Source organism: Grus americana, chromosome 1 (assembly GCF_028858705.1).
Source record: "Grus americana isolate bGruAme1 chromosome 1, bGruAme1.mat, whole genome shotgun sequence".
NCBI lineage: Eukaryota > Metazoa > Chordata > Aves > Gruiformes > Gruidae > Grus > Grus americana.
In genome coordinates this window covers 130,900,883-130,920,676 of record NC_072852.1, presented here as the reverse complement: position 1 = coordinate 130,920,676, position 19,794 = coordinate 130,900,883, and the positions used below count along the sequence as shown (strand labels likewise).

At 37.7% G+C, this 19,794-nt stretch overlaps 1 protein-coding gene across 4 annotated transcripts in view; it reads left to right on the top strand.

The window, feature by feature from the left end:
• The window catches only part of POLA1 (DNA polymerase alpha 1, catalytic subunit), a 208,126-nt gene that overhangs the window by 145,670 nt on the left and 42,662 nt on the right, over nucleotides 1-19,794 (top strand). For all 4 annotated transcript variants that reach the window (XM_054808263.1, XM_054808237.1, XM_054808245.1 and 1 more), the window contains one exon: nucleotides 17,463-17,559. In XM_054808263.1, coding sequence (XP_054664238.1) covers nucleotides 17,463-17,559 — 97 coding nt within the window. The remainder of the gene's footprint in view (nucleotides 1-17,462; nucleotides 17,560-19,794) is intronic.

Sequence of the window (19,794 nt, the reverse complement as noted above, 5' to 3'; positions counted from 1 at the left end):
CAGAAGCTATGAAATGGCATTTGTTAAAGCTATGTTCTAGGACCTAAATGGTAGTGGTAACAGATTTCATCATGTATGAGACAAGGTTTTTTCCATCTTAATTTTTCTTTGTGGAAAAGTTTTGAGCAGGTTATGCTAAGACAGTTGTGGTGCTACATGAAACCTTCAGCATAATTTGACCTGAAGAATAGGTTATCTTGTTTAATCACCTGGTGCTGGACAAAATTGAAGTATTCATGTTCTGTCTCATAAACCTTAAACTCCTTTTGAGACTTCACACAACCCTGCAAAAAGGACTTTTAAGATTTTTGATAACCCTGTGATGAGATACTTACAGAAAGTGCTTTTCTGCTCCGTAGGTTATCTCATGTAGAACATGTCTGTTCATGAGCTGGATGGATTGAGAGAAGTAGTTAAACTTCTTGCTTGAAGAGGCCATATGCATTAGGTTACCCTGTTTTCATAATCGAGATGATTTGTTGAGTATCATGCTTCTGAATACTCAGCAGAAATGGCAAAGAATACTTTTCAGTACTTCCACATGGATAAGAAAATGTTGCCATTTTTTCGGATTTTTATTTTATTATTCATCAATGCTCTAATCCTGCTGGCTAGATTTTTGCATGGATGATCTTGTTAAGACAGCTCAGAGGTTCCAGCTAGCGCATAATGTAGAGGAGTAATGCATGATAAGGATGGAAAGGCTAATGTGCTCTTCCCCTTGCTGAAAACCACTCAAAAATCCTCACCTAACAAAACAGTCTGTTGGCATGGATAATAAATAGTATGAGGTTTGGCTGCTTTCCTGCTGCCACACAAGGTTGTTGTTATCTAAGCTAATTTATGTCTTCTAGTCAGCTTTCAGCCTCATTCCTCATCCCAATTGCAGAAAAATATAGAAGGTCCAAGCAATGAGCTAGCTATGATAAAAATGAATTTTCTGCTTGAGACAGCTCCTCTGGTTAGCTGTACTATATGTACAAAGTTATTCATTGTTGGCTACAGAATTTTTTTTTTAAATCCACACCTCCCCCAACTTTTTGCAGAAAAGAAGTGTTGAACTTGTAGTGTTCCATTGTACTTGTGTAAACCTTAACAAGAGAATTGATGGTTCTTGACTGAATATGTCCACTGCATCACCTTACAAAAAGTTATTGATGACCTAATGTAGATAATGTAATCTTGAAGTCTTCTGAAGAATTAATGTATTGACAATGACAGACATCCTTTCAACAAACAATTTCCATTGCAGACTTCTACAGTGGTGTGGAGATAAAATTGAGTGGGATATATGAATTTGGTGAGTAAAAGATGAAAGGTTGTACTGAAAAGACAATGAAGAAAAATGCGTCTTTTGTAAAAGCTGTAAGAATGAGGGAAATACTGAACTTTCCTAACTGGTTGTATTTGGCTGTATTGAACTTGACATGTATACACCCATACCAGCGAGAGTCTTGGATTTATCAGGAAGATGAAAACTCCTGAAGAGTTTCCTTGTGGAGAGCAGAAGGCGAACCAGTAGTATTTCTGAAGAATTCCCTTGGTAGCCTTTGATTCAGGCGCACTCTTAGCTACCTTGATGCGTGTTGTGGACCTGGCCTCCACATGAGCAGGGTTGTATTTGTGTGTCAGGGTCAGCTGCTGTGCAGAATTGGAATGAGCTTTTTAATTATATAAGATTTAAGAACAACTATGTTAAAATCATAGGGGTTTTTTAGGAAAAAGTTACAAGAGTATGAAACAATAACAATGATTATTGACATTGTATTTTGCAGTAAGGACGTTTCAGTAGGTGCTCTTGTCATCCTGTCTAGCTTATAAAGATGGCTGATTAGCCAGTCCAGCTTTTCCTAGGGCAGAAACTTTTAAGAGCTACACTTTTCCTATTTCTTTTTCTAAATATTGTTACTAAATCCTCTGAGAGCAGCTGCTCTCGGCAATCCATTCTTTCTCTACTCAGGTGGAATGTCCTCTTCCTTGTTCATCTTTTTATTCCCTGTAATTTGGGCACTGGGGTGCTGCATGATACTGTAAAGGATAAGGTCATTTTTTCCCAGTCTTACTTATTTAAGATTACATGATTGACATTTTTATTGTATGTATGTATGTATGAGTACTTTCCCTGGTCCTAAATTTCAGATTGCTTTTTTGTGTTTGCTGTCTTTTAAATCCCAGAAATACAACTTTACTAGCTTCACAAATTAAGTGTCTTAATTATTCATGATTTATGTTCCCTGTAAGATTCATTATGTTTAGCTTCCTGCAAGCCTTTTATACAGTCTACGTGAAGGACGTTTGTTTTTTTAGTGGGGGAAGGGTTGGAGATGCATTTGAGGGTGGAATGGCCAATACTGCTTATATTTTGTTAGATTTTGATAAATCCGATTACCAGTATCTCTTAATGCACTGTTGTTCAGAGGGCTTGCTTTCTACTGGTGTACTGTGATGGCAGTAACGCCCAGTTCACTAGTGGGTCCTTGCTACAGCATCAACCCACTAAGAAGCGTAGGGAAGGAGGAGATCCAAGGAGAGCCAGTGTCATACCTACTAATGGTTTTATTTTGTTGGATCAGTTCTCAATTCCTCTAAACCATGTATCACGGCAGGCAGTCTCCTTTGCTGCTTTTTTTGGGTTACTGAAACCTAGCTTCTTTCTCTGCTTTTATTCCTTCGTAAGGTAGATTCGGCTGGCATCTAAAACTGTGTTAAAGAGGCTTGATGCAGAGAACATCACTGCACAATTTCAAGATGGATCTGTTTGGTATCTGGTGAAAAATAATGTGGTTCCTCAGGAAGAGGATGAAATTCAGTCAGCAGAGGTTGTGAGCACAGATAAGCTTTTTAGAGGAGGAGGAGAAGTGAGTCTTTGCAATTAATTTTTTAAGTGAGTAGAAAAACTAACATGCGTTCTGTTGTGATTGAGCTACTTTTTATGGATGTGTAGGTAAATGCTGGTGATATTTATTCTAATGCCAGTGTTGGTAATATATAACAAAGTCTACAGTTTCTCCTTTTGACTAGAATTTTAGTAAACATCAGATCGTTCTGTTAGGAGTGTTACATCTCGTGAAGTTCACCTCTTTGAACTAGTATTTTTGATAGCAACACCACAGTTTTATCTGACCTGTCCAGTTTGATTAGATGTTTTTACAAGCATTACACCGTAATGAGGAACCTTCTGGCTGAATTTCAAGTTCAGATGGCACTAGTTCTAGCTGAAAAGTTTCTGAAATGTCTGTCCTGTTACACAAATTCTCTGTTCCCCTCTTTCCTGTTGTTATGGGTTGTCGTCTTACAGCAGTGCTGTAGCTGCAGTCACTGGTGTATGGAAGAGGGGAGGAAGGCTTATGAGGTAGCTCCTTGCTTTTCTACACTCGGAGGCCATACTCTTTTCTTTCTCAGTTTATCTGCCAAATGAATTCCCACCTTTGAAACATACACAAGTGCATAGCTTGAAGGTTTGCATAGTTTTATACTGCAATACCCATATGTTCTGCCTGATCACTAGAAAGGAGGGAGATGTTTCTAGTGAGGCTTCTTAACTCTTAGGATTATTTGTTTATGGTAAGAAGGTTTGTCTTATATTGTTGTACCTCTTATTAAGGCATCTCAAGTTCAGAACAGTAAATGTTATATTCATTGATTACACATTTAAACTTCCCTTGGGGGATACAGAGTCCAGTATTTGAAGCATCTGATCCAATTTCATATCAGGTACATGGAACTTCTCAGAAAAAATTTGGATGCTATCATGAGAGAAGTTAAGTATCTTTCTAATGAAAAGCTACCAGTTATAAATTGTTAGGCTAGTACTCTGAGACAAAAATAAGAAAACTCTTTAATAAACTTATTTTTAAAAACTGCGAAATGAACAAAATGTTGCTCTGACCAGCTATTTTAAAGAAATACCTGACCTGCTTTAGTGTTTTGGTGCCAGGGCAAAGCAGGGGCATGTCTGTATTATTTTTAAGAGTTTGTTGTAAAGTTTGAAAGGTTAAATTTACGATTTCTTCACTTGTTGAATGTGACCACTCAAAGCTCCTAATACAAGCAGATAGTTCTGCCCAGATAGATGTCTATGTCCAAGGCGGGGGGGGGGGAAGGGGAAAAAAAAAAAAACCTAAAAACCCTCCCAACACTTAGTTCTAGGCACTGAGGGAAGGCCTAATCTTTAGAACACTTTTTAATTAATTTATTTATTTTTAATAGATGATGCTAGATTATTTAGTGCTTCGTTGTTTTAGTAATTTTTTTATTAACACCCAACACTGTTTGCAGATGTCCTAACTTTACAGAAGGGGAGCTGAAGTTACCAGAAAGCCTAGATATTCACGTAATGGTACGCAGCTCTTTGCAGAAGTGGAGGTGGAAAACAGGTCTTCTCTGTCTGTCTAACTCTTAAGTACCAACAGTTCCTTTTCTGTTAGAGAATGGAACTGTGGAAAGACGACTTTTTGTCACTTTCGTGAGTGTGCACCATTTCACATTTTTACCTGTGTTCAGCAGAGTTCTTGGTGTCCAGGGTTTCTCTCATCTCTGTCAGAGCCATAACTTGCCAGAGTTTACTCTCCATGGTGAAAAATACTCCAGTCACCATTTTGCTTACTTCGTATTTGGAGCTCTTTCAATCATATCTAATTATTGCATAGATTGCTACCATAGTTCAACACCTTTTTCTTCAGCAGCAAGAAATCTTTTTTATTTAAACCAATATTTCTTTCAGCTACATGCAAAAATAATCACTTTGAGAGGGTTTCCCATTACAGAAATCAGTTACTGTTTGTCACCAATCTCTTTCAGTGTGGAAACGTTAAGATTTAACCCATTGAAGATGATCGTTGAAGGAAATCCATGTTCTTCAAAATACGAGGGGTTTTTTTAAGTTTGCAGATAAACAGTTTTCATTTAGTGGGGATGCCTTGCTTGGAAGTATCCATTCTTCTTATGTTTTGTTTAAAATTTATTTCTTGGGTCTTCGTCTAAATATCTGTGGTTAGGATAACTGACAGTGCAAGGAAGAATTTTAATAATAAACTGATAATTTCATTTGTGTGATGGTAACTCAGTAATAATCAGCTTGGACTCCTTGCACTTGTGAGAAACAGGGAGACACCATTCAAATAATAAGCAGGGAAGCTGGAAAAATGGCAGCTTCACTCTTGTGTTCCATCCCCACACCATGTCTAATTGCCAGGTGATGATTCCAGAGCTGTGATTATTACACACAGAATCATTAACATTAATGAACGGCATATAGAAAGTTCTACTGCTTATATTATGAGATCTAGTTACAGTAAACCATGGTGGTGGGCATTTCTGGTTTTCTTTTTTTTTTTAAACTGTATTATATGGGAAGCACCTGCGGAAGATAACACGCAGTCCCTCATAGCCGTACTAGTAACCATAAACAATGACAAGAGGAGGACTATATAGATTACAGTTCTTAATGAGCTACAGAGCTGTCTCTGTCACAACTATTAAATTCATTACAGTTTAGGTGTGTGTTTTGGGGTGTGCCATGAAAATGAATAGGTGATTTAGATCATTCACATCATGGTATTAGAGGATCATTTTTTAATTGGTAGGTGTGTTTACTTTTTCGTGTGTTACTAAGTTGCTTCAGTAGCTCAGACAGAACTTGTCTGAACAATTTTTGAAGCTGTTGAGAATCTTCAGAGTAACCCTCCAGACTGCTGTCTACTTTTTTCTGAACTTTATTCAGCACCTCTTGAATGAAAATTCACTGGCTGGTGGGAGTGGTGTTTCACACACACACACACACACACACAACCCCCACACACACCACTACCACCACCACCCCCCTCATCACACACACACACTATTGACCTCCCTCATCAGAGCAACTGACATAATCTTTGCCTGTTCATAGGTGGACTAATTCCTTTTCTTTGTGGATAATTTCAGGGTTGGTGTTTGTCTGTCTGTTGGGACTTGCCAATTGAAGGATGCAGGGCAGAATCTCTGGGGTTTTTTTCAAAGCAGTCTACAAAATTGACATCAATAACAACCAGTTTTAAACATGCATTGTCTGATAAAACCTGTGTCACCCAGAACACTGTTAGACTGGTAGACAATGCCAGAGATGTAGAGAAGATGGCATTAAAAAATAAAATGCATCAAAATTAGTGTATGCACTGATGCTAGTGCCACTTCCGGTGCTGAAGAATCCATTTGGAGTTATGGAGAAGGAGATTGAAAATAACCTATCTTTTGCCCAGAAAGGAAACCATATGGGGATAAATCCTACATAACGTTGACTATTTGTGGAAGGAGCAGATGGCCCCGTAATAAGCTATTGGAGTTGTGTCTGGTACCTAAAGAGCTGCCATTGATTTCAACCCTGGGGTAGTAAAGTTGCCTTCTAAGTCATTGAGATGTGCCTGTGTACATACCTGATCTTAACATTTCAGTGCTACCCACCGAAAAGATGCTCTCCTTTGTTTTGTCATCTGCATAACGTGACTTTTCTTTAGCATTTAGTAGAGGGCCATTCTATTAAAGTCTGAGAGAGCTGCTTCAGAGACATGAGCTCAAGACTTGCATCGATAAAGCTGATCGTATGCACTGCTACAGATAGATAGGTTCTACTATAACCTGTTGGGGACAGTTCATCTAAAACAGAGGAAGAAAGATCTTATTTAACAGTCACCTGTGTACATCCTGGCTCCTGAGTAAGTTAAGTTAAATAAACTGTATTGAAAGTCTGTTTGCCTTTCCAGCTGAAACAGTAATCTTGCACAGTGTTTCAGGATTTCTTGTTTATATTGTTGGTACCATGGGGACAGGGACTTCAGTCAATCTCTAACAATTCTGATCTTCTAATAGTAAATGTTTCAGGGTGCGTGATGAGTACCTGAAGCATTTTCATATCTCATCCTAGCTTCCTTATTGTGTTAGCTTTTAAGACAAATCAAGATCAATGAGAAGGAGCATTGACTCCAAGTCCTTTAGAATTTACTGAAATGCCAAATTTGCTTTAGGCAAAATAGTGTCCTCTGCAGCAGATATATTCCTTGCTTCAGGTTATTTGAGCTCAAAGAATAGTTCATTAAAGATTGAGAAACTAGGAGTTGAAGGTGGAAACCTAGCTTTTCAAACTTTTTACTCTCTTGCTAAAACCTAGAATTGAGGGGATGAGTCCTGAAGTTTTGAGAAACAGGATTATGGTACTCCAAAGCAGTACGTTTAGTTCTCTCTCTGTACATGATACTTTTTTTTGTTTTCACATGCATGCTTTTACATCTAAAATATATTTAGATAAGCTTATTTGCTTGTGTATCTAGCCTATTTATAGTGTTGTTTATTTACTAATAAACCAGTTTTTAAATGCTGTACTTGTGCTTGTTGAAAGATAATCAAGATTCAGTTAAAAAAAAAGGCTTTCACAACTATTAGTAAATTATTTAGCAGAAAAGAAATGCAACATTACCCATTTCTTAACAAAATCGTAATTTAAATAAATATGAATAAACCAAGTTGCTTACACAGATTGCACTTTTATAGTGTATGCTTCTGGATAGCTGACAGTGCCAAATGTTTGTGTAAAGTGTATCAATCAGTGAGGAAAGATTTTATTTCTTAAAAAATAAATAAAAATCAAGGTTGCAAATACAGAGCTAGATTAAAATCATGTATGAAAACAGAAATATCTTACTTCCAAATTGCAACTTGTCACCTCTACTACAGTCTAGACTTAGAACAGGACTTGTTCTATCAGCTTTTTCCATTGTTCTCAATAGCATCCTGCATCTGAACATTGGAAGTGGCATCTTCTATTTTCACAAAAAACACAGACTGAAGACTCAGAATGTGCCTCAGATAAGATAATGAGGAGTAACCTTTTGCTCTTCCTTAGCAATACACAACCATTCTTGAACATGTCAGTGGATTGCATGAAGTGGTAGAAAGGCAGCCTTACACCTAGTCTGCAGAGACCTCTAGTAACGGCCTCTCTATCTTTGGCATGAAATAGGACTGCATCTGATAGATGGTTGATTTGTGGTTCTGGTCTGGGAGCTACCTTACGCAGATTCTTTCCCAGCAGGCAGAATTTACTCCTAGTAAGGCAGTTTCATATAATCTTTTTGGTTGGGCCTCACTTGATTTATTTGATTTCTAGCTGTGAGAAATGTGGGTCCTGAGAAATAGAGTATGGTTTTCATTCTCCATGAGGAGCGCTTCTCCATGAGTAAGGGTAGAAGTCTTGTATGCACATTTCAACTGTACAGAGTCCTAACAGTTTGAGTCTTTCAATTGTAGTAATGCATCTTTTTGTAAGGTTTCTTGGCTATTTACAGTTCAATTCTTGTTTGTTAGCAGGAACATCGGAACATCATGATTTTAGAATTTTTTATGGAAATACATAAAATTGCTTGAAAGGTAAAAGGATTCTGTTCAGTGATGGGAGTTCCTATATGTGTGCTTATCTTTTCTGTTTTGAGTAAGTAGGTGACCTATAGTTAACTGCTGTGAGTGCTCTTCATTCAATGAGTAGATCCATCAGTTTTCTAGAATGAGACAGAGCTCTGGAGCTGTACTAGCTTGTTCTGTAACACTTAAGACAGATGGGGAATACTTGGCCATGGTACTTTTATCTCCAGATCAAAATGACAGCTTTGCTTTACAGAGGTAGTTTTCAATATTAGTGTTGTTTCACCAAGCCTTTTCTGTTAAACTACTTCTTACCCCATGTTGTCACGGGTCAGGTAATTCCAGAAATCCAGAAATGAGTGACTTTGAAAGCAGTTGGGTTAGGGGTTTTTTTAAATGTAAACATGGATTTTTTTATATTTTTTTTTTTTTTAGATTTGTCTTGTACGCCAAGGAGAGGATATGTTTTAGGAGCATGTCTGTATGCTGCATCTTTCAAGCAGCAGTTTATTTGAAGTGTGCAAGTATTCTCGATTGGAGGCTTTTAAATACAGTTGATTCGGGGATCATGCTGGTGCTTCTCTGGAGTAATGGTCAATGCATTTGGGCAGATAAAATTTTGTAGTTTTGCTTGTACGTGCTGCTGGGTGAGTCCGGTTCCAGAGTGATGTCTGTCTGTCATCAGCTGACCAGTAAAGCTCATTTGTTTGGCTTGATGTGAAAAACCTCAAATCTTAACCTTTCTGCTCATTTCTAAATGATAGCTTTGAGATTACGGGTGTTTGTATGCATAAGCCAGTGATTGGCTGTTGTGTATGTTTTGTAGATTCAGAGGCTTTAAAACAACATGAGGGCTGTGTTGCAGCTTGAAGCTGATAGAGTGTGGCATGCTCGTTATGTGGGGATGCTCATGGGTTCAAAGTTTGTTGGGGCAGAGCTTGGCAAAGTGCAGTCGGATCTGTATTGCCAGTACGAACAGTCCAGGCACATCACCTCCTGAGCCATGCCCCATCGCTGTCTTAGTTAGTTGTCATGGCTTATAACTCACTCAGCAAATGTTAACAATTTAGTAACGTGGGCAGTAACAGTTCAGTGCTTGAGCTTACTCATCAGCCCTGTTTGTTTAGCAGGAAAGAACTGACCAAAGAGACCACCTGGATGACATTTCCTAGTATGGAAGTTAACCACCTCATGTGAGCCTGTTTATCACTTTAATAAACTTTCTGTATGAAAACCAGCTATTTATTCACATCATTATTCCTATTGAGGGCTGTTTCTGGACTTTTCTCAGAATCTGGAACAATATTTATATAAAATCTCTGGATCAAAATGACATAAAATATTTTTGGTTTAAAACTTCTAATTTATATTTATTGTTTGCTATTGTATTTTTATTAAAATGTCTGTGTTCATATATATGTGCAGGCATACATGCAGTGCATGCACATCTGTACACGTACACATGTGTGCACACATATATATAACGTCTTCAGAGCTAATTTCTGTACAATTAGTCATTGATTGCTGGTATAGTGTTCTTAGCAAAAAGATACCTGACACCAGATAGTATCTGGTCTTGTTCAAGACTCAGTCACAAGTTTTATGTGCTTGTCTCTTGTATAATTGTAACAAATATTAATAATATCAAAAATTAGTTGTAAACATCTTGATGCTGAAAATTCAGAGTAAAGAACGCTTCGCAATGGCACACGTATACTGAGGATAAGGCAAGTGATCCCCCCACCCCAAAAAAGAGTGATTCTTAGTTAAGACTTAATTTCTCACTGCCAGGTCTTACTGTGCTGCTCAAATGAGCTTGAGTACTGGGTGCAAGGCAGAGCTCCAGCCTGAAACTAAAAGCAGGGGAGCATACTGTCTTCCCTAGCTAGCAGTAGCTAGTTTGGCTTATTCACATCAGCTGCTGTGCAGTTTGCTGTTTCACCTTGTGACAGCTGTTGACCACACAGGGAGGCAGTTAGATTTTGGGGGTTAGTTTTCTGCCAGATGAGAAGAGAGGTGAGGAATTTTTGCTGGATTAGTGAGTTGAATTTGGTTTACCACATGCTCAGACAAGCAGTGGAGCACATACAAGACCAGGAATAGGGGAGAGGGTTGCAGACATACCATTAAGATGAGTAAACTGTTTGTTAAGCACAGATGACACTCTATTTTTGTTTAAAATACAACATATTTCCAAGGAAGGGGAACAGGGTTTCTTTCATGCCTTTGTTTACACTGCCAGCTTTAAGTAGAGATGATCCACCACATTATCAGTGGTCCAACAGCTTCATCCTTCCATTCCTCCAGAGCTCTATAGGTAAGTACTGCCTGGTCTGCTGGCACTTGCTGTTCATCTTGTGTCTGTGACGTATGCCTTGAGGTGTCATCTTAGGAATCCTCAAAGCAGAACAGTTTCAGCTTGGGACTCACCCCAGTTTGTGGATAATTCATTCAGCTTCTTTGTTATGGTCAGAAATATTTTGCTTATTAAATTTCCTTCCTTTTCTATTTTGCTGGGTTCATGCCTCCTAAATCTGGTTAATCATAGAATGGATTGGGTTAGAAGAGACCTCAAAGATCATCTAGTTCTAACACCCCTGCAATGGGCAGGGATACCCTCCGCTAGACCAGGTTGCCCAAAGCCTTAATAGCCAGCTACTTTTTCTCCAAGATTTCTTAATGAAAATGTTTATTAATAATATTGTCAGGATCCATCCTGGAGGTACTCTGTTAACCCCTTCATTCAGGCTGATGTCTCTTGTCAGCAGATATCATCTGTTCTTCACCCAGTTCCTCACCCACTTTTCTGTTCTTTTGCTGTCATTGCAGTCCAGAGTTGGTTTTTATGATTAGATCCTCTAATGTTCTCACTAAATGCTAAACAGGACTTAAACCAACAAAAGTTCTTGTCATTTCAGTTACTTAATGGAAAAAAAAAATAATCTCATAGTCTATAAGAACATCCAGTCTTCTGCTGTGCTGGCTTTTTTCTCACTGACCCCTGCTATGTATATGGAAGAACCTCTTCTTTCATCATACAGTCCATGTTAACACAAGTCCTAGGGAAAATTTCATCATATCCAAATCCTGCCACATCTGTTTCAGTTTCCTTTTACTTCTTTAATGGACTCTGAGTCATAATCACTAAAAAAAACTCCAATATTGATTGAGGGGATGGAGAGTTTGGAGGGTTAAGAAGGAAAGCACCCACACACATCCCCCTTTAGTCTATAACCAATGCTGCTGTCGGGAAAGATGGTGACCAACCATCTCATGTTTTTAATGGAATTGAGTGTAAGTTTTCAAAAAGTGATTGGATGCTAAAGCGTAAAGGCTGCAATTTAGACGTACTTTTATTTCACCTTTTTTGGTTTATGTTGAAGTAGTTATTTTAGGTGCAGTTTATTTCAGTGTATTCAACACAGCCCAGCACTGTGTTAACTAGGTTTTGTGATGCATGAGAAGACCAGACTTCAGTATACATCAGCATTGGCATGAGGCGAGGGGTACGCACCTTATGAATATTTAGCGTAACGTTAATTCACACTTCGTGAGCTCTTTTCACACAAGAGCGTCTGCCTTCAGAATCTGATGGCGAATAGGGGCTGTGTGAACCTGGTGTGATGCAACTGCCCTGGTTTTACAAAAGAATACACGAGGTGTGTAAAACACGGTCTTACACTTCAGTTTATTGCCTTGAAGTCATTATAGCGTAGATAGTATTTGGATATATAAACATCCACAAAGCTGAGCTATGCCCTCTTTTTGAAAATAGAAATTGCTGCATGTAAGAGACACGATGGAAAATGTGTACAGTCTATACAATCTTCCAGCAGTAGATTGAGACCAGTGGCACTTCCCCGAAAAAAATAAATTACCCGAAATTTGCAGCACATTCATATTCAATTTCATCACAGCAGATGCTCATTAGTATGTTGTTATTAATTGGTATTCACTTTAGGTTTTGTTTAAAATGAAGATAATAATTAGGTTTTAATTACTGCATCTTTCTGAGGGGGGGAGGGGAGGAAATGCCTCTCAAAGCACTGAAGTATTTCCTGTACGCTTTGCTCCGCTACCTCTAAGCCTTGAAAGAGTCTCCGAGATGCATTTTTCTACCAAGAGACTTCTTTTCTATTTCCTTTTCTTTCTTTCCTGTTTTTAAAGTATTAAGAGCTAGTTCTAAAGGATTTGTCTGATGGACATAATGAATCATATCACAGTAGTAAGAGCCACTGTTCTTTCTAATCAAATTACCAAAAAGACTTTTCACAAAAGTAACTCTCTCAAGCAGCTGATTAATGAAGTGGTGCCACTGTTTTGTATTATAATTAACTGAAGTAATACAAATAACTTCTGTAGCCTCTGGAAATTATCTCCTTTGCAAAGCAGTGTAATAGAGTTAGCAAACTAGAAGGGGGAGTTTTTTGTGTTGTTTTTTTAATTTCTTGTTGCCTTCATCATCCATAAAACCATAGGCAACACAATGGAAAACAGTAAATGACACAGAATACAAAATAACACCACCACAGAGACAGCTTGAAGAAATGGGAGAGTGTCAGGTGCAGAAGAAAGCAAAAGGGCAGAAAAAAAATGAGAACGCAGAAAAGATATAAAGGGTCATGAGTGTGGTGGGACTATAGAGAAGTGTATGAATTTGGGAGATGCCAAAGTGTAAATAAAAGACTCCTACTGTAGAGGAGTATAAAAAAAGAGTTGACCATCACATCTTTCTTTGGTTAATACAGGAATTAATTCATAACAGTTAAAAAAAAATGAATCTAAGTAGCGGCACGTTCAAATATACACTTACAAGATCGAGAGGCTTTACATGCTGCTTAAAAGGTGTTTAGTAGAATAACACCGTATCTAGGCAAGTAAAACATCAGAACTAGCATCATTAGTTCAGTCTTCTGCTACCTTGCCATCGTGAATTTCCATCAGCTTTTCCATCTGTTTATTTTTCCCTTTTTCCTTTCCTCAGACCTTTCTTATCTGGATTCTCTAGGTCACCATGCTGCTGCCCTTAGCTACTGAATGGATTTTAAGGGTTGGTGTGTTAGCCACTCGGGCACCCTCTTAACAGGATGGAGGAGAATGAGGCATCTCAATTGAAGTTCCTTGGGATGTAATCTAAACCAACCTGCACAGAGGAAGGGGCCTTCTAATTTCAACACCTAAATGCAACTGCCACCAACCTTTCTTCCATAGCAGAAAAGCTGGTGAGAGATGGTGCATCTTAAATTCTCCTTACCTACTATGTTTAGGGTAGGAAGATCATAGAATCACAGAACGGTTAGGGTTGGAAGGGACCTCAAAGATCATTGAGTTCCAACCTCCCTGCCGTGGGGTGGGACACCCTCCACTAGACGACGTTGCCCAAAGCCCCATCCAACCTGGCCTTGAACACTTGAAGATGCTCACCAATGATTAAAGCTTTCCAGGTCCCCTTACTTTCGGAGAGTTGAGCTTTGGTATTTTTCCACTCTCTCTGTACAAGATTAAGAAAACCAAGTTCAGTTCTCTGTTCTTGCCTGAAAGGTTGCAAACTCATGTCTGCTGCTTCTGGGAAAAATCCCCTACTCGCAGACTACCCGGTTAAGGAGTGAGGTAGTTGGGACCATTCTCCACTTGAAAATTCTCTTTGATGTGGGAAGAGATGCATCACAGTTTGCTGGGCCAGAGAGACATGTAGTGAACACACAATGCGACCTTCCCTGGAGCTGAGTTTTTAGGCATTTGTGAGACAGTAGAAGAGATGATACTACCCTTCAGTCCAGTGCCTTGTTCAAACATCAGCAGCTGTAGGGACAAGACAAATACTAAGCTAGTCATTGCAGTCAAGCCAGGGTGGACATGGGTGCATACGGAGGCACAGCTGACCTTCAGGAACTCCAGAAATACAAATGCATTGCATCTGTGGAGTCTCCTAATGTATGCTCTAATGACTGTTCCCTGGTGTGTGTGGTAGCTGAGCAAGATTATTTTCTTTTCACGACTGAGCATTTTGTACCCTAGTTCTGTGCCTAGTCATGGGAAAATTGGCTTTGCCAGTGTTCGTAATTCACTGGTTCTGGTAAGAAGACACCATCAGTTTCCTATTATGTAATCTGTGTAATCCTAAATTCTTCCTGGGAAGGCAGGTTGGAGATTTGCAGTTGGCCTCCTGATGCTACAGGAAACAGTTCCGCAACCGTATTAAACCTAGATTTCTTCAAAATCATTTTTTGTTGGCCAAGCACACTGAGGTTTTTTATTACATCTATTATTTTTATATTAGAAGCTTAATTTTTCTGTCAAAGAAGTGAATAACTGGGCTGAATACAAACTATATACCTTTGGTTCCTTCATCTGTTTATTGCTGTTTTAAATGCAATTTAAAAAAAAATAATGTTTGGTTGCATGGAAAGAACAAAGTGTTCTTTCCATGAATGGTAGCTGTCAAAGAAGCAGACTCATCTGCTGAATTAATTTCTTAATGAAATCAAACATCATGGAAAAAATAAGAACTTCAAAGTAGAGTTTTATTTTCACCATTTTAATCTCACCATTCAGTCTTTCATGGGAAGAAAGGAGGAATAAATGATGGTAAAAATTTAGCCCAAGTTCTTCCCGTAATGTTTGGGGTGTCAGGTTTTCTTTACACAAAAAAATCACCATTAAAAGTAAAATATTATTTGGGTTTGAAGTTTTAGGGATTGGGGGTTTTTCCCTTTTTTAAATCTACAGGTTTATCAGAAATTAAGGAACTATAAGAAGTGATGATATAAGTCATTTCTAAAGTCCTTTTAAATTTAAGGTATCTCTTCCTGGGATTCATAAGTATGCCATAATATTCATACTTAATGGCATGAAAATCTTCAAACCCTTTTGTTTTCCACCAGTTACTTATGGTAAGATGTGGCAGGGAGCTAAAGGGAAGGCGCTACTAGCACATTATCAGTTAAAAAAAAAAAATTGAGTGTGTGTGTATATATATATATCTGTCTATGTGTGCATGTATACATTTTTACATACTGATTTTTGTATTTTCTTTATCCATTTAAGCAGTGACTTTCAATTAGCCTGCCTACTAATATCAGGTCACTAAACTCTATAGCTGATGCTTTATTCTTTCATGTGGGTTGTCATTCGTTTGCTTCAGTTGGCTGGCAAAGGTTGTTGTATATCCATTACCAGCAACACAGCACTTTGCATTTCTGAATTGACAAGCAGCTATATTGACCTAGCGCTTATTATGGGTCAACAGCTGCGTTAACCGACGGAAGGACTGAGGGGCAATTAAAATGAATTGGCAAAAATATATCTTCCTAATTTACTCCAATTTGTTATTTATGCTAACATTGTATGGCTTCTATGGTGACACTAAACAGAATGGACCCAATAATGGCAATTAACATAAAAATATAATGGCTAATCAAATTGACAGCAACTGTTTCTCATCATCTCGACATACAATACATTATCAAAACAAACTATTATGAAGGAGGTAATTTCAGTGTTCTATTCAACCTGCTTCATGTGTGCAGTCAGGGAGATGTGTACCAGCAATTACAGCTGAATCTAAAAAACTAAACAAATAACTTAATCGCTGTCGTCCTCCTTTTTTCTTCTTCAGGAAGCAGTAATCAGGATTTACTAAAAATAACTGGTGTATAATAGTATAATGATGATGCATATCGTAGAATAGCTAATAAGGAATAAAATAAGCTTCTGTGTGTCTTTTTTTAAAATAGGTTCACATGAAGTGGAAAAAAGTATACTGTTACAATATATAAAAAATAACTAAGCAGTAGTAACAGTTGTCAAATGTCTCAACATGAGTTGCTTAATAGTTATAGATACTTTATAACATGTCAGTAGACATGTAAAATTAGCTGAAATTAGTAACAAAACTTGGCTTGATTGAGTAGAAGAGTGAAAAGCTAAGTTAAAGCAGAATTCCAATAAGCAGAAATAGTTTACCAGTTGCTTTTCCACCGCATTTTCAGGATCGTTCCCTGTGGTATACTGAGTCACAGTTTTATGTTGGTCTAACTACATTCTTTGTTGGTTTTATAGCTCATCAAGAAAATCTTCAAGAGTTCCTACATATCTAAATGTGTACTAAATGTATTAAAATGGACACTACTTCCACGTTTGATGCCATTACGGTTATATCATTCTAAATTAGGATTTTTGTAATGCACAACTGTTCAAACCATTGTTGGCCAATATTTGAACTCAAATATCTTAAACGGCAGGGACTGGAATGTGGTTTTATTGAACAAGAGTTCAGGAAGATTAACTTGAAAGAGTTTAGTTATAGCGTGGGCAAGACAGATCTCATGTCTATGTGAGCAATGGCGACAGTGATATGAATGCATACAGGCACGTACTTTTGAACCAGAGGAATAGCACAGAGGCTTGACATCACTGCCATTCAGAGCATTTAATTGAGTATCGTATTCCACATGTACACACCTGCAGATTTTTGAACTAAACGTGTGATCACTAACATGCAGTAGTCTTCACAGATGTGTAGAGCAAGGTGATGACATAGCTGTAAAGGTATATATGCACCTGTTTGTATTTGAATGGCATGTTCACAGTTTATGGAACCACAGCTGTGTGTGTGTGGGAAGGGAGGGAGTACAGCCAAACACCTGTATTCATCAAAAGTATACGTTAATTCTTTTTCTTTTTTGAGATCATTTCATTGTACAGTATACTAAAGCACTAAAGTTATTCCTTTGTCACATCATTCTTATGACTTTCATTTTGTTGCTGAAGCATCATTGTGATATGCGTGTCACAATGGATAAATGCAATTTATGTTTCTGTAAGAATGGATATATTTAGTATGATTTATATAAATGCTTGGTGTAAATTACGAGAAAAAGTATAGAGATGAGATAAATTGTTGCAGCGTAGTAATAATAATAATAGTAGTTCCAAAATCTTACATGAATGGAACATATAAACTGTTAGAAAAAAACAGAAAGAATCATCTTTTGATAGTGGACTTGGAAATGGGTGCAAGAGATGCACTTTTAAGGTCGATTTTTAATTACTATCTTCTTCCATTGCAGTATTCTGATAAGGCCCTGTACACTCAGCTCTGCTTTTACCGATACATATTTGATGTGGACTATGCAATGGATAAAGTCATGAGTGAAGATGATAAAGGTAAGTTTAAATTGTTAATTAAATAACTATATTTTAATAGCAACTTGCATGCAAGAAACTATACCTACACATTTGTACTCTTCAAATCTGAACTACGAGGCTGTAATCTAAAACAGAAAATAGATGAAAGTATGAATTGAGGAATCCCCTGTAAGAGGAATGTGTTGTGTTATGAAAATCAAAGTAGCGTAACCTTTTAGCTAAAAAATGCTCAAATAAGCAAACAGTCTGGTTTTGGCCTGTTGTACTTATGTTTCTTCTTTCAGAGGTTCTCATTTCGTTTCTGAATCCCTCTAAGACAGCAAACTCGCTCTGATGCTTGCACTTCAGAAGGGCTTTGTACATCCAAAGGAGGTCACACTGTATAGCCATCTCAGGCTATTACAGCTTTGTAGATGTACTGAAGGAATGTTACGTGGTGGATGCTACTGCTAGCTGAAACCACATTACTTTGTGTGTAGATCTCTTGCCTAGTATAAGGACATAAGAGTAGAAGAGGCTTCATGGGTGATCACATCCATTCCGCTGCTACTGCAGACCACTGCATCTTTGAGGATTGCAAGTTTATGGCACTTCGTTTTGAAACCTGTGGGTGGTTCTACCCCTTTCACTGCTGCTCAAGGTGTGTTTCAGACTTTTGATCTGTGGTGACTGAAAATTCACTATAATTTTCCCGTTCTAACTTGTTTGTGGCTGATTTATCTCCATTCACTAAATGTTTATTTATTTCCCTTCCCTGATGTTCTCCACTATGTTTTTGGAAACAGTGGTAACATCTCTGTTTTGTTTTAAACTAAGGCAGAGACACACGTAGCTTTCTTTAGGAAGAACTGGTCTCTGCCGCATGATCCTTCCTCTTAGCACCTTCGTGTGCAGTCTTTTTTAGGTTGAATTCCAGATCTTTGAGTATGAGAAACTAGAAATTACGTGGTATTTTAGATGGTATCTGTCTGGTGTCTTGTACGCTGGATCTATACATTTGCTGGAAGTGCTTCTGCTGATGCTTTCTTGAGTCACCTATGCCCTGCTCATAGCTGTATCATATCATTAACTTGTAGTTAAGTAATAATAGAAATCTTGAGGTTTGAGGGGTTTTTTTTCCCTCCTGTCATTTCAGAATCATGAGTTCATATCTCAGGTTCATGGTATTTTGTTTTTCTTTAATTTTCCTGGTTTCATTAATTTTGGACTGCTTAATCTTATTTGTAATTTTACACTTCAAGGTTAATGAATCATTTCTGAAAAATAGTATGGTGGCTTCTGCATTCACGTAATTTCCCACCTTCTGCCTTAATCAGAAAATGTTTCTTGGACCATCACTGCTAATTGGAGGAAGTTCAATAGAATTAGTTTCCAGAGTAATTCTCAAGGAATTGTAAGAACTCTGCTAGGACCTTCTATTCTTTTGGACAGTTTACCTTTCAGTATAGTGTATTTTTTTCTTTTTTCTTAGCTATTTGAAAGTTATTGTATAATCTTCTTCAGCCAGGCAGTGGTTTCAGTCTTGGTGCTGCAGCAGGTGTTAAGGCTAGATAAATTAGATATGTTAGTTTTCATTTGAAAATTGGTTCTCTTCGAAGAGACTAACTAGTCGAGTCTGGTAAACCTATGTACAATTCTGTCCCCTTTTTCAGATGTCTTTTGGGAGGAAGTAATCTTTCTATTGCTCTAAAATACATGCAGAACTTCAGAATGGCTGCCTATAGCTATTTGGGTCACCTTTTTATTTTATAGATACCAGTGCTCTGTTTTCTAGTAATATATGTTACTGATTTGATACGCTTCATGTAAAACTCCATAGGATTGAAATAATTTTCATGTGCCAATTTTGTTGTAGTTCTGAAATGGAAATGTAGTGACCTCCCTTTCATAACATTAAGCTCATGTTTATTTTCCCTTGGAAGCCAAAAAAATTTTGTTTCCATGCCATCATTCACAAGCCATTCTGTCCTTGACCTGTGATCAGCATCATTGCTTTTATCAAAAATGGTGGCAAAACTTTAATGTAGGTTTTGTACATCTTTGGTATTTTCAGTCTCCTCTTTAATTTTTATGTGACTAAACCACTTATTTACTGTTGGTTTGGGGAGGATTTTTGCTTTGTTTTGGGATGTTTTTCAAAGCCTAAATTATATGGACTTTTGTCAATTCTAGTTTTTATTGCCATTTTCCCTAAATTTTTAAGACCAATTCTTCTTTCTTTTAGATTCTGTTTATTCTTAATAGCAGCTTTAG